At 36.2% G+C, this 16,287-nt stretch overlaps 1 protein-coding gene and 1 long non-coding RNA gene across 2 annotated transcripts; both read right to left on the bottom strand.

The window, feature by feature from the left end:
* Positions 1-598: 598 nt before the first annotated feature.
* On the bottom strand, positions 599-1,278 carry LOC111733888. The gene is made up of 2 exons (XR_002778231.1): positions 1,136-1,278; positions 599-890 (listed from the first exon to the last, which is right to left on the bottom strand). It is a non-coding gene; the product is annotated as an uncharacterized LOC111733888 (long non-coding RNA).
* A 14,013-nt stretch (positions 1,279-15,291) lies between these two features.
* On the bottom strand, positions 15,292-15,852 carry LOC105309149 (interferon omega-1-like). Its single transcript, XM_011385243.1, has one exon. The coding sequence runs from the start codon at positions 15,850-15,852 to the stop codon at positions 15,292-15,294; it is 561 nt and encodes a 186-aa protein (XP_011383545.1).
* Positions 15,853-16,287: the final 435 nt, after the last annotated feature.

Below are 16,287 nucleotides of genomic sequence, written 5' to 3'. Positions count from 1 at the left end.
CAGCCAGAGCTCCTGGCTAACCCTAAACTTCCCTTAATGTAGCTGAGGCAGAAGAAGCAAATAGAAAGAAAACCAATATATTTTGGAAATATATTTCTACATATAACAGAGACGACCTACTTCAGAGGACGTGGTAATTGAGAACCAATTAATTTCCTCTGATTTTATGAAAACATTTCTTTGAGAGAAATTTTGCAGGGAGTAGGGGATGCAGGAGAACTTTCTGGCTGACCTGAGGAAGAATGTGGGGCAGGGTTATGGATAGCCTGATGGGTCCGTGGCTGGGTTATGGGGATATACTTGAAATCATGCATGAGGCCATTATCCAGGGCTTCATATGACTGAAACTTTTTGAGGGCCCTCACTTGGAACCTTTGAAGACTAGGGAGACCACTGGAATCTATGGGGTGTATCACATTAGGGGAGTCATTGAGATCCTGAGAGAGAATGAGATCAGGGGATGAGATGGGGTCAGGTGCTGAGGTGTGGTCTAAAGATAGAGCAGCATCTGGATCGGGAATAGGGTCCCATATCTAAGTGTGTTTTCGGTGTGAAAGGGTAAAGTTAAGTGGGGGAAAGGGCATGAAAGATGGTCCTGACAATGTGGAATCCAGCGACAAAGGGGGCTCTGATCAAAGACAGGAATCCAACTGTTACATGGTGAAAGAAAGGAAAGTGGGGTGGTATATATAACTCAGTCAGAAGGTGGAGGCCAGAGTGGGCTATGACTTAGTGGTTCCCAAAGCTAACACTGAGAAGCATCTTTCTGGTTCCATGAACAATACAATGTCTGCTTCCTTGGTTGTTCCAACCCACCCCTCAGAGAAAGGATCTTGCTGTAACTGGTCTGGAAAGCTGCCGCACCAAAGGAAGCTTGCTTGTGCAGGTACCTGCAAGAGATAGGAAGCACAAAGTGCATTTAAAAGCAGAATGGGAACAGGCTGGCCTGGCTGGGTCACATTCTCCTATATCTGACTTCATGATATTCTTTTCATTCCCCACTTCAAGGCTTGATTTCATATCCCTTTATCTCTGGTTCTTCTTCTCATGTCAACTCTAGGCTGCACTGGGGCCCTGGAATTCCACAGGTAACCTAGGAAGAGGTAAGCCTGAAAAAACAAAAGAAATGAATCACCTTTTCTGAAGAGAAAGTAGGTCTGGAGCCAAAATAGTGCCTTTGCAGTGAGTGCTCAAAACAGAGAAAAGAGTCTGGGTCACATCAGGTGAAGGTAGGATCTTGTAGGAAGTTGAGTAGAATGTTCCACTTGGAATAAACTCTTTCAAGATTAGATTCTGAATGCCTAGGGACTAGGATTCAAGGTCAAAAATTCAATGACAATCATAGTAAGGTTCACATATGTCTAGTGCTATGTTATTTTAAAGCTCTTTCACACACATCGTCCCAAGTGATCATCACAATGACCTCATGAGGTTTGCAGGCCCCGTACTCTCTCAAACGAGGAATCTGAAGCTTAGGGAAGTTAATAACTTGGAGTATGTCCAAAGGCAGGACCCAGAAAATTTGCCTCCAAAACCAGTAGTCCTTCCATAACATCTCACACCACCACCTAGTGGCCTAAATTGATCACTGTACAAATCCATGGGTGGGCAGAATAGGGATTAGGAGGTGTCCCAGGTCTGATAGCCCTCCTAAGAAGTTCCCCTCTGAAGTCACTATTTTCTGAAAAGACCTGTTTCTAGGAACCTATCTCCTCTGTGATTGTAGAGCTGAGCCCTCATTGAACAGTGACATTAAGGTTAATTCAACAGAAGAACATTACCCTTTAAGGCTCCAGTTTTTTCTTCCTGCGTCTATGTTGATGCTGAAAGATAGGAATAATGATGACATTATTAAGATAATTTCACTCTCCTCTTTCTAAGAAGGCAGCAGACATTATCAGTGAATAATGTGGGCTTCTACATTGATTTGAGATCTGTATTCTTGCTGAGTTATTCATTTTTAAAATGGGTAAAAATATTTTCTACTGACCTTTCTCTGAAGGTCTGAGATTCTGTTCCTTTTCTTCAGCAGAAAACCTGATGCATGAACTATTTTTAAAGGACCATGTGCAGAATGATTTGCTGCAGAATGATTTGCTGCACATGGTCCTTTTAAAATAGTTCATGCATCAGGTTTTCTGCTGAAGAAAAGGAACAGAAGCTCAGACCTTCAGGATCACTCATGCTCCATTTGATAGGACTCCACCCTTCAGGACACATCAAGTATATCTGATCGGAGATTTTCAGAGGCTCAGCATTGCTCTTCATGTTTGCATTGACATAATAGAGAGGCCTGGCCAGAGATATCTGAGCTGGGAAGGTGGCTGATAAACAAAGGCTGAAGACCTGTTCTCCTTGGGTATTTTAATAAGCCAGTACATGGGCCCTGAATCAGCTGTTTGTCACCATCCTAGAGCCCTCTATCACACCCATTCACTGAAAACGTCTTACCCTCCTTACTAAATTCTGATCCACACTATCTAAAATTGAATTACTCCTGATTATTTTCTTACACAAATTCCTTAAATTTTTTACTTTATATGTGTGTATATATTTTTAAATTAGTTAATTTTTTAACTACTCCCTACTTCTGAATCACTCTTTCTCGTGCTCGTTGCCCTTTCTTAATTGGAAGTTACTTTAGTATTTTTTGCTGTTTTTGACCTAAATGGTTAAAGAATATTTAAATTTTTATAATTACACAAGAATTACATAAAATATTTACTTTGATAGGTGTGTGTATATTTATATTTCAAAATTCAATCAAGTCCAATAAATAAGAGCCCTTGACCAAAGGGTATCACTTCCCAATTCCAATCCTTTCCAAGTGATGAGTAATCTTTAAGAATGTGTGTGTGTGTGTGTGTGTGTGTGTGTTTACACACATGATACTAGAGCAAAAACATCAGTCGATAGTCTTTTTTTTTTTACCTAATATTGTTTAGAAAATATTTCCACCTCACTACATGTAGTCTGATCTAATTTCATATGACCAATGGATATACCATAGTTTAATTACTATTTGATAGTTATCCTGTTCTAGATATTTAAGTACAAACAATACTGCAATAAATATGCAGTGTGCCTTTATACTCATGAGAGAATATAACACTAAATTAGGTACCTCGAAGTAAAGCAGCTTGTTTTTTGAATGCTAATATTGGCAACTATTATTAGCCATATGTCCTATATAAAGACTACACTAACTTCAAAGCATTGTATAAATATTTCCACAACAACATACTAATCCTATATACAAATGATGTTTTTAAATTTTAATTTTTCTTTCTCTAGTTAGTTGCATAAGTCATTTTCTAGTCAGGAAAATGAAAATTATACCACTTATTTTAACAATGAGAATTGAATATAGAAAATAGAGCAAAAAATATGTTGGAGACCAGAAAAAAGTAACAACCCTAAGGCTTGGGGAACCAAGGGAAGAGTTTGGGGTTCTCAGAACCTACAAGCTTGAAGAAGGGGACACATAGAACTGACATCAGATTTCTGAGGAAGGATGGCTATCTTGCTGATACTGATATCTTGGAATTTGAAGAAGGGCTATATATTCAGAGGTAGGACTCAGCTATGGTACCTTGAAAAATGAAATAAGGAGGAATCAGAAAAGATGAGTGTAGAAACATGCTAAAAATGGCAACCAATGGTTGTTACTGGAATGATGTTGACAGATTACAACAGAGTGAGAAAACAGTAAGGCCTGCTCCCTCTTCTTTAGAACCTGACAGGAAGTGAGCTGGAAAAGGTGAAAGGGGGGTTACAGAAGTCAAGCATCATCAGTACAAAGCAGGATAGCATTTGGAGCTGAGACACAATAATGAAACCAACACAATAGTGTGAAGTTGAGAATCTTTCCTTGTATAATACTGAGATTTATAATAAGAAATATATACTTTGTCTTTGTCCCATTTCTGGGACAGAGCTCCTAAGACACTTGGACGGAGGGAGTCTTTTATAGAAATCTCTGTAAAACCTTGATTCAACTTTGGCTCCTCATCTGTAGATTTCTACTCTTTGGAAAAATCTTACAGCCAGAAAGCAAAAGAGACTGGGAAGCAGTTTCATGAATGGGCACTGAAGATGAAGGGAGTAGATGAGCAGGGTACTGCAGGGATTTCTACACTGGAGTGGAAGGAAACTGCTATGGTATAGGAGTGAATGAATGAATCAAGGACAGAAGAGTCTAAATTGCATATGGAAATGTCAAGGACTTAGAATAACCAAGGCAATTTAAAAGAAGAATAAAAATAGAAAAATTATATTTCCAGATAGCAAGAATTATTTGAAAGCTACAGTGTGGTGGTATCGATGTGAGAGTAAGAAAGAGAACAACAGTGGAGAATAGAACATGCAAAGACAGATCCATGCATATATTATCAACTAATTTGCAATTATTATGGTAGTTAAGTGGAAGAAGGAAAAGTCTTTTCAATAAGTGGAGCTTAGACAATTGACTATCTATATGGAATAAGAAAGAACTTTGACTCACATCTCTAACCTTACCTAAAAATTAACTGGAGATGAATCATAGACCTAAATGTAAAAGCTAAGACTATTTCTGTGTATTCTAGAATATTTATAGCCTCAGCTTTTACATTTACAGTGAATTAAAGACGACAGATATAAATGAGTTACCTAATGTATGACGCCATTTATATGAAATTCAAAAACAGGTAAAGCAAATATATGGTAATATATAGAGGTCACAGATTTGTGGTTACCTTTGGCCTGGAGTTATTCGGTGGGAGAGGGCACAAGCAAGATTTCTGAGATTCTGAAAATGTTCTATATATTTATCTGGTATCATACATATGTAAAAATACAACAACATATATACTTAATATTAGTGCATTTTACTACATATAACTTATACATCAAAGTGAGTTTAAAATTAAATATAAAAGGCAACCTTCTTATTAGTGCTGTTCCTGAACAAGCTCTTGAATCTCTGAGGTTATAGCCACTGACTACCATTTATGGTTTTAAGTTTGTTCATTGCTTTACATACAGTATCTGATTTTTTCCTCAATATATTTGTAACTTGTAAGGTAGATATTTTCAGTATTACTAGGACTTTTACTAAGTAGGTTATATACTTTTCCCAAGAAATGTACAATAAAATTGAAAAGAAATTTATAATGCTACGAGGATCTGAAATACTACCAAGAATATAAGAAAAATATTTTACCTTATATTTTGGTTATTCACCATTTGGTTATGCTAAATTTGTGCCTTATTCAACTCAATGTTGATTTAATCTGCAGCAATGTTGCTTCTGTGACCAAAGGATAAATGCGTTTTTTGTTTTGTCTGTTCTAAAAACCACATTAAAAATATATACAGACACTGATAGGTATGAAGGTCAACTGCAATCATGGCACTTCACACACAAACTAAAGATCTCTACCAAATATAATATCAAGTGACAAAGCACAGTATGCTGAAATCTAAAGCATCTTGTCACAACTAGATCACACATTTTTATCAATTTAATTTGGTGAGACGATAATTAGAACTAATTGGGAAAGTTAATAAAGCTCTACAATAAAAAAAGTCTATAAATAAAGCAGCTGTCTTCATAGAAGGTCAAACTTTTGCTTACATGTGAGAGAAAATAACAAAATATGTTGATAAATGTAAAATGTTAAGAATATATTTGAGTGCACTTCCTGAATGCGAAGATAAAAGGGAAAAAAAGTTAAGAAATTGAAAACATAGGAATCACTGATGGCAAGTATGAATTATTATAAGATATAAGCATATTTGAAAATTTTGGAGTTTATAGACACCCTAATCCCAACTTTGAAATGGAGATATAAAAAAATTTAAACCAAGTGCCTTCAGAGTTTGAATATTTAACAGGAGAAAATTTATTTTCAGTGAGTGCAACTGGTTTACAAAAAGCAGCCATTGACTTGGCTCTTAAATATTTTGACGATTTAAGTTCTGTAGAAATTTCATTTTAAATGGGTTGAGGCAAGATTCAACATCAATAATTTGTAATATAAATCGGTTTCATATTTGGTTCTTCTAAAATGATTCACGAATTTGGTTTAGTGCAAATGAATCCAACTTTGGAAATGGACTGAAAATTTTATAGAGAATAGTAGTCAAAACGGAACGCTGAAAATTAGATTATACTGAGCTGACGTTAATTAAAAATTATTTAAGATCACAAAGAATTTCAAAACCAACAATTTTTTAGCAGTAAAAACAAGATTATCATAAAAGTATATTTTGAAAAGACTATTAGTTTCCTTCTATTAGAGCGAAGAAGGTAAAATAATGAATTCCGGTTTCGGTATAAATAAAACATTTAAACTTAAAATAGTGTTGGAATTTTAATACGCCTACTTTCCAATTTTTCAAATTTTTTTTCAACTACTTTAACGCTGTAGGAAAAATTAACCATTAAAAAAATAATAAGAGTATATAGGGGAACATGGTTTGCCTCAGGCTCCAATAAGTTTCAGCTGGGCACTGGCCATGTCTCTAAGTCATTCCACTGAAAGATCCCAATATTTCGTAGATTTGTATCCAGATCGTACATGCGTTTCTCCTTCCCCTAAATTCATGTCTTTCTCTCCAAAGCGATCCTGAATCTGAACACACACCACAGCACGCTCTGATTTCGAGCTTCGACTCCTGAATAAATGGGCACCTTCGTACACCCGTCCGGCTAAAACATTCCCGGGCAAAGAAAAGGATCACCGCAGGGGCAGGTCCAGAGAATGAAAGGCTCCGTGCGAAGCCCGGCAGAGCTGCCCCGCCGCAGTCAGGCCCGAGACCGGAGAGTTTACTCACGGTTGCCGCGGCCCCGGAGCGCCTCGCCCAGGCCCGGACTCCAGCTGACTGCGAAGCTCGGGTTCTGCCCCGAAACGCGGAGTCCAGGTGCGCGGCGCTGGACCCGGTAGCGGGTCCCTCTGGGTCTGAGGCGCCGGTTATTCTGTTACGGGGAGTTCGGGCGCCCCCTGCCGGCCGTTGGGGCGCAGCGAGGGGAGCTTTGCGCGCGCGGATGAACGTTGGCCGCACGTTCAGTTTCACTGCGGTCAGCTGTCACTTAACGCAAAGGCATAATAATCTAAAAACTAACAGTGCTGCTTATGTTTTGCTCCAGCTCCTACAAGGTGTCATGGCTGTGGAAAGTAGGAAATCTTCATGCCTTTCAGATAGCTGAAAGGGATCACTTCTTAGTCAAGCATATTGACAAGGACCTGCTTTCAATTTTTTTCGCTGCAAAATAGAAGACATCAACATCTAGAAGACACAAGCTACCTGTTTCTGCCATCAGATCTTCAACCTGTTCCACACGAAAGATTACAGTATGGCTTGGAGTAAAATCTGCTTGTTAAATTACTCCCTAGGTAGCCTGGAATAACTGGAGCAGAAGATGGAAGAAAATTTCTGGTTTGTCCTTACTTTGGAAGGTTGTCTAAAATTACTTCCAAGGAATCAGCAGCTATCCAAAAGAGAATGCAGCTGCTGTACCTTGGAGGTTGTCAGCCAGATGAGTCAAGCGTGTTTTCCCCTATTTTATACATTTCAAAGAAAAATCAGGAAATAAGAAAATTATCATCATGACACACTAATCAATTATGTTATTGTTTGTCAATTCCAAGAAAGTAATCTGCATTTTATTAACTGTGCTTGCTATAAAATATATGAAATCAAAATTAAGACTTTCTATTTCAAATATATTGAGTTTTTCAAATATGTTCAGAAAAGTAAGTTCTATATTAAATAAATAACCTGATGATAATACATTTTTCATTTATCTTCAGGTTTTTTGGAGGGTATTTGCTGTGCCTAGAGTCTAAAATATAACTTCTTATGGAAAACTTTTGTATTCTTTTGTTACAGACTTCTGTTTGTTAAGGTAATGTTAGCTGGACAAACAGATATATATATAAATATCAGTATTTTGAACATAAAAAAATTTATCTTCGCTTCATGTAACACCTCAATGCAAGCATTCCTTGTTTGGCTCACCCCCAAACAGTGATTCAGGGACCCAGGTACTTTCTATTTAATGCCTTTGCCATCATCGATACATGACTTTAAATATGGCTGTGATGCTTGGGTTTATATCACTCAGTAGTAAAAGGAAAAAGCATGGTAAATCACATGGACATGTTTTCATGGGCAAGACCTGTGCAGAGAAAACATAACTCCCAACCTTTCAACTGACCAGGGTTCATTCACATGATTATACCTTACTGTAAAGAGACTGGGGAAGGGAGGCTAATTTTGTGACCAGCGGGAAGAAGATATAACTTTGGTGAATGAGACAGCTTATTATTGACCACAAATCTGATTCCACCAATTAAAGCCAGGCAAGGAACATGAGAGGAGAGGGCATGGGTATTCACACATTATTTAAAAAGAGAGTCACATGGATTCCCAACGGCATAGTTGAAACACACCCACTTCCGGACATTTGAGGTCCTTCTACCAAACCAGTCTCTCTGCTCAAGCTCTTTGCTGGTTGAGGCCATGCTGTTTACTCCACACCCCTCCTATGCCATTCTACCTCTCAGTAAACCTGTGACAATGCTTCTGGCCTGTTGTTAATTACATGGAAGCTTTAGGCCAAGAGATCTCATCCATTTACCTCTGCTCCCTGGGCAATGTGTATAGGGTAGAAGGGGGTCAGTCAGGATGTACTAGCCTCTTTCACTGCCTATCCTGCTTCAACTTGAAAATATCTCCTTTAGGCAGCTACAGCAATACATACTGCAGAGATCCCCATATCCCCAGAAATCTGGGTGCACATTTGGCAATCCTCTAGGAAAAGCTGGACCATGCCAACAGAGAGGGTCACACTCTAAGAAATATGCTAGTTGTAATAACTGCACAGGAAACAAATGACAACATGTGTGTTCCTCCTCTTTATTTTTTAGAAACTCTGTTCATTGTCAATAATGCAGCATAACAATTAGAGCGATTGGAATTTGCAGTTAGACTGTCTTGGGTTCGAATCCTTACTTCATGACTTGGTAACTGTGTGGCCTTAGATACATCGCTTAATATTTCTAAAGCTCATTGTCCTTATTGGAAAGTGTGAACAATAAAAATGATAAGTCTACATTATAGAATTGTTGACTTCACACACTTTATGACTAGATAAATTTACAATCAGATGGAAAATTAAAATAGAAATTTGGACCTTTTGAAGAGCTCTGCCATACTGATGTCACCAGTGTTCCTGCTCTTGTCCTCTAAAGGATGGGGCTTTAAAAACTGGACAAGGTCAGTGATGATCATTGCTGGTTGAAAGTAACTCTTCAGAGCCAGTCTTGGAATCCAACCTCTAGATGGATACACTGAGAGATAAGAGAATAGTACTGGGGGTTTCAGGTAGTTCTTTACAGTTTAATTGTTGGTCATATACATTTCCTACAGGGGAAGAGAGAAAAAATTTACTTAGTGAAAAGAAAATTTGTGTGTGGTGTAGTGCAGACAAATTGCCCTGGCAAACCTGGGTTATATGAGATTTCTTAGATAAACCTTTAGCTTCTGTGGGTCTCAGGTGATTTATCTAAGTGATGCTGACTGGGTATGAGAAGTTAGGAGGCTTGGCCCAGTTGTTCTCTGAAGTCATTTTCCTATCTGGGATCCTATGAGAAAGGTCTAGAAGAAAAATATCTTAGGGTGAACTGTGAATATCCCTGTTACTCTTTGCTCTTCAGCTCCCCTGAAAAGGAAAATCCTGCTTGGTGAGATCAACCAAGTAGTAGTTAAAGGATACCCGGAAGGTAGTTCCTTAAAGAGTTCTGGATCCTTCCATAACTTCCCCTCACCTGGGGCAACTGGAGCTCTAATAGATCCACCTGGAATCTCAGTCCTATCTTCTCACACCTTACGTCTGCCCCCTGCTTTGAATTGTTTCCACATTCACCTGATTTCTGTCCCCCTGCTTCCTACCATAATGAAGTAACCCCTGCTGCTCAGACTTAACTTGTTTTATCTGCTTTCTTTCCATCTTCCTCCTTGAATTTGATAGGTAGCTAAAAGGTCACATTTCAGTAATTACTCAGGTCCCAGCTCATGGTCTTTCTCCTTCAGAACTTCACAATGAGACCCAGAAATTCCTCACCATCAGCCACCTTGGTCTTGATCTAGAATCCCAGGTCCAACTTACTTGAAAAAGGTTATCAGAAACTTAGCTCCAAGATACGGAGATGAAATAATTTGGCTTTCTAAAAATGATCCTCTGATTATCACTGGAAGGTTTTAGAACCTGGCTGGAAAAAAATTACTTTTCTAACCTCATTATGAGCTACTTATCTCACTGAATCTTCCTACACAGTGAATTTTCTTCTAACTCTAAAACCTTTGGTGCTTGGTCCCTTGCTATCTGCCCTAACTGTAAGCACTCTGGCTGCCACTCCCAACCCTGCCAATTTGTCCTTATCACTTTAGCCCACACAGGCAGTGTTCATTGTCATGTGATCATGACATAGTTTGTGTGATTCTATTTAGAGAAAATGTCCAATGAGAATATGCTTTCAGTAAATGAGTTCTATTAAAGAAATTGATATGTTCTTGAAGGTTATTGATGGGGAAGATGGGTGAGCAAATATCAGAACTCAAGAATCCTTGGAGAAAACAGAAACCAAAAGCTTAGCCCCTTCATCCCAAGGTTCAATTATTAAAACTTGATTAATTGTCTCAGTGTGGTGCTTGATACAATGTAAGTCAGCCCAGGGATAACAACAATATTTACAAACAATGTTGTTAATTGAATATAAATGTCTCTTTCTGGTTTAAATCAGGCTCTTTATACAAATATAGCAATTATATGTGTAAATTTACTTTGGGTAAGAAGATGAATAAATATGTGGATCTGAAAACATAAATTTCATACTATTAGAATTGCTATTATGAATTAGAATTTTTTTTGTTCCACTTATATATTTGCTTCTTTGTTTTAAAAGAGGCAGGACATCAAAATGTTCTTTCTTTTATTTCTATTTTCCTGCCTTCATCCCAGCTAGAAGTTATGGAAGGGAGACCATATATCCAGCCTCTAAGCCAGTACTTGACTTATATCCAGTAGATGGCAGTATAACACAGAGTTTACATACCTTTGGTTAAGGCAGGCATGCATCACTCACCAGCCAGGGCAAGAATCCAAAGATGAGGGCCTGGAGTACAGAGAAAGAATGTTGCTTAAAATATTTATTCTTTCATTGTTTTAGTTTGATTCAGTTCATCATTGAATAATGAATCACCAACTAAAGGCTATTAAAGGCCTACAGTAGCAGATGGAGAGCATGGCATGATGAAGTAACCCCTGCTGCTCAGATTTGTTTTATCTGTCTTCTTGGTTAAAGGTTTTTTTGGAGGGGAAGGGTATCAAAAAGAGATAGTCTACCTGACACGTAGATCTTTCAGTTGTTTTCCTAAATGTAAGTGTACCTTGTTACATTTTCAATATAAGTCTTGGGAAACATATTGGAAGCTATCCTGACTAATGATGGCAACAGAATTATCATCCTTCAAAAAGGTTTTGTATTCCAGGATGAGAATTGTCTTCAGAGTCAGTTTACAAGCTAGACAAGAATATCAAACTCATTGCTTTATAGTCATATACTTTATCTTAAAATGAGAATTGTTTAATTCAAGTTAATTATTGACCACATGACTCCTAAAAATTTCTGATATTTAGATTTGGAATATGTGGCACTGATTTAGTATACTACATCGGACTTACTGCCATTCTAAGAGCACTCAGAATTAATATTTTTATTTTCTACAAAAAGGAGTCACTAACTTTTTAGACATTTTCATCTGTTTATATATTAACATAAATTCATATGCATATCTATTTATATTATGTCTCTTATGCATAGTTACTATGCTGACTAAAAGCAACAGTCCCAATAAGAACTGGCAGTGAATAGTAAAATCAGTTAAAAAATTATTTTTAAAGCATTATACGATTTTTATTCAAAAATTAAGAGAAAATTCAAGTTGCTTTTTAAAATATAGTTTTTAAATTAATGACAATTGGGAAGTTGGAGGGAGTATGAAAAGTGTCGAAAACAAAAGTAATACAAAAAGTAAAAGATAAATCAATAAATTTGAGACCTAAAAACATAATGGTTTAGATAAGAAACATAAATTGCTTAAACTTACCTATTGAAAGAAAAAACTCTTGATAGGCTTTAAACACAAATCCCATTATTTCTTTGTATAGGGAGAAAAGCCTACAATCAAATAATACTAAATAATTCCTTACTACTAAAACAGTAAAAAAATATATAGGCAAAGACAGAGCAAGAAGATACAGTGAAGGAAAGTAATTAGAGGTGGCAATATTAACATCAATGAGATATTTACAATGATTAATATCAATACTGATATCTATGAGGATTCAATGAAAATGTGTTAAATTTGAGAAAGAGGGTAAATATACATAAGAAACAAGTACAATCTACAATAAAATTATAAAAGGCATGGAGCTAACATTCAAGTAGTATAAAACATTAAGCAAAAGAAATTACCAGTATAAAGAAAAGTGAACAGAAACATGATTGTAGCATTGAAATTTTAGCATGATGCTATTATTCTATAAAATAACATAGAAAATAAGGACAAGAAGAATTGGAAAATAGGATTTCAAAGAGTAAACTAGTGGCTAAGACTCTGGGGCACTATAACCTCGAGTAGGAAATATAACTTCTTTTAAATATTTATAAATCATTCACAAAAATCATCATATATTAGACTACTAAGTAAATATCAAAAATTCCTCCAGAGCAAAAATATTATAAGTTGTATGCTCAGATCACACCTGAAATTAATTTTAAACCAATTAAAATCATACTGATAAATTGCAGTTTTCAGAGAGAAAAAATAAAATGAGGACTTTTGTAAGTTTTATTCTTGAAATTTTCAGAAGCAGTCAGTTACACAGCAAGTTAAATTCATAGATTTATCAAACACATGAATTGAAAATAGACTGGCCTCACTAAAGTCAATAAAAAATCTAAATTACAATAAGAAAATAATAAAGGCTAACATTTATTAAATGTTATCTCTGCAACAAGGACTGTGCTAAACACTTTATAGGAAGTATTATCTTTTCAATAACCTTATCAAGCTCTTAAACAATACTTTATTCTCTACTACATGTTCTTAGAAAATAATAACTATCATTTATCGAGTACCTACTATGTGCAAAAGCAACAGACTACAGAAACTATTAAGTAACAGAACTATGATTCAAACTCAATATTTCCCAATTTCATATGCTTTCCATTGTGACAGAATTTGAAATCACATAAATAAACTAATTCATCATGATTAAGAAGAGTATCTTAGAAATATAAAAATGATTTGATACTAGAAAATATTTTTATATAATACATCATTTATCAAACCAGAGCTCAATAAGTTATAATTTCTTAAGGATTAGTTAGTTGCAACATGGAGTCTAAAACTAAAACAGGGACCTTTAAAAATTCTGTTACATAAAAACATATCAATCTGATTTGCCCTTTGAATAGATCTCTTTTACTCATGTGTGATTTTGTAATATATACATTGGTCATTTGGAAAATAATGGTTCACTGAGATATTCAGATCTTACGAATCCATACATATTTCAATTTATAAAATTGAATATTTCATTTGTTAATATCACCATTGTTGTCATCACAAAATTCTTTAAGTATTGGGCAGTTGTCAAGTTCACAATGGTAGATTTTCCAAAATTCTAATTTTCTGTTGAAAGTTCAATATATTCCTTTAAGTAACAGTTTCATTTTACAAATACCTTGAGAAAATGTTTGTCAAATGCTCAACTCTTAATAACTATAGTGTGTCTATTTGTCATTCTTTCAAGTCAAAATGGATTCTGTGAAAAGAATGACTAGTTTAGCTCACAACTCAATCATATAAGTGCTTCTCCTCAAAACACTCATTATACATAGCAGAAATGCTCATCACATACAATATTAAAAGAACTATCGGAGAATATTAAAAAGATGTTTACTCAAAAGTCAAGATTTAATAATATTAATAATCACTATTTCATCAAGGGCATTCTTAAGAGAAACTGGCTTTTTTTTTTTTTTACTTCAGGTATACTATAGTCAAAAAATATAATAATTACTAGTACATTTTGATGCTACTGCCTTGATTGACATTTAGGCACCAGCAGTTTTTACACCATCAGTGCAAGTTGTTAATGTGTTAAGTTGTTAAAAAGGCAAATAATGTCTTGGCATTATTATAAAAATAATTTGACCTCGTGGAGCCCCTTAAAGTCTTTAGGGGACCTGTAGAAGCCCACAGACTGCACTTTGAGATGTGCTGATCTAATGAATTTCCCTGTAGCTGCTCTGTTCAAGCCACTCACTCTCTAGCTTTAAACTCTAATGTTAATTTTCCTTGGCTCTTAGATAAAGTCTAACATCTATAATGTAGTCTACCTTGGGCTCTTTTCATTTCTCCGGGCTCATTACATTACTCTCTCTCCATCTGGCCTTTTTCACTTCTTTAAATGTACCAGGCCCTTTCCTGCTACAGGGACATTCTCTATGTACTTTTTTTTTTTTTTTTTAAATCCCAGGGGAATTCCACCCCCAGCCAATACTTAAACTCCTATTCATCCTTCAAGGCTCAAACTATGTATTACTTCCCCAAGGAAAATTGATGGTAGTCTAAAGGAGCTACCCATGTTACTCACTGCCATAGCATCTTTTACTTTTCCAATGTAGACCAGACCCCAAATGTAAATAACTAATTACATTATAACTACTTCTTTAATGGCTATGTTCTTTACTCTAATGAAAGCTCCATACTCAAGATTCTATCCCCATAGCCCATTAATGAATGAACGAACTTCACCACATACTATATTTAGTTTGCAGAATTAGGATTTCGGGAAAAGTTATTTTTTTAAAGAAGAGAAATTTCTTAGAATAAATTTATAAGTAAAAAAGTAAATTTTTTTAAATAAAATGTGATCATATTCTATGTAAAAACAAAATATAAATGTAAATGCTATAAATAAATAGATAAATTAATATTAATAAATAAATACATACATACAAGTACATACATATTTTATAACATGAAGTTCAGCTACAAGAAACCAGTTACATTTCCTTCAATTCTGAAATAGTTGGACATAGATATGATTAATAGTACTGATAAAGATGTGCCAAATATAATTTAAATTATTTTATAGATGAAGGAAAAAATAACAGTTTTGAAAACGACCAAACAATTAAAAGTTCGTGCAAGGACATTAGTCACTGAGAATCAGATTTCTTTTCTTGTGAACTTGTTAACAACAAAAAGGTACCTCCTGATTTCCACTCTGACAACCTCCCAGGCACAATCACTGTATTGCTTCTCTTCGAGGTAGAGATGGATGCCCTGGAAGTACCTCTTCATAGCCAATGTAGGGTCCTCCGTTCCCAGGACAGATTCCACCTCTTTCATCTCTGGCACCAAACAGGTGCCCAGGTCTTCCAGCTGCCGATGAAGTCCACTGAGGAGCCCATGCAGCAGGGTCGTGTTCCAGGCAGCAGAAGACTGCTTTGTGCCGAAGACGTCAAAGGTCTGCTGGAGCATCTCATGGAGGACAGAAATGGCTTGGGCCTTCTGGACCTGACTGCCATCCACCATCTTCCTGGGGAATCTGAAGTCCTTTCTGTCCTTCTGACAGAGGAAAGAGGAGATTCTCTGCATTTGGTTCAGAGCTGTGGAGGTCTCCTGCTTTCCCAAGTCCAGGCTCTGAGGCAGGTCACAGATCATGGAAGAGATGGGACTGGAGAAGATCACCACCAATGCCATCAGTGAAGAGACTAGAAAAGCCATTGGTATGTTATAAGAAGAAGCTCTTCTACTGATTGAGAAGGGAGATTACGAGCTTTTTTTCCAGCTGAAGATCTTCTGTCTGTGTGCCTCTTAAATATTGAGCACAAGAATTCATTTCTGAATTTTCCCCAGATCTTTGTACTCCCTATTTTAAGCTTTTCTTTCTCTTCAAGGGCTTGGAAAGTTGTCATTTGTTTCAACTCTTTCTATATTCTTACAATTGAAATGTAATTTATTCATTAGAAATTGGAAATTTTAATTCATGAAATGCTTATCATCTTAACAAAAAACAACTTTGAGTGGGTTCTGGTCAAGATGGTGGAGTAGGTAAATGCTGTGCTCACTTCCTCCCATGACTACATCAAAATTACAACTCAATTATAGAACAAAGAACCTGAAGAACCATTTGAAGACTAGCTGAGCAGAAGTCCTATA

The sequence above is a fragment of the Pteropus vampyrus genome, unplaced genomic scaffold (genome assembly GCF_000151845.1).
Source record: "Pteropus vampyrus isolate Shadow unplaced genomic scaffold, Pvam_2.0 Scaffold675, whole genome shotgun sequence".
Lineage (NCBI taxonomy): Eukaryota > Metazoa > Chordata > Mammalia > Chiroptera > Pteropodidae > Pteropus > Pteropus vampyrus.
Note: the sequence above shows the minus strand (reverse complement) of the source record. Positions and strands in the feature narration are given on the sequence as shown.

Bases quoted from the DNA above. Each gene is read 5' to 3' on its own strand.
- LOC105309149 (XM_011385243.1), bottom strand. From the start codon at position 15,852: ATGGCTTTTCTAGTCTCTTCACTGATGGCATTGGTGGTGATCTTCTCC.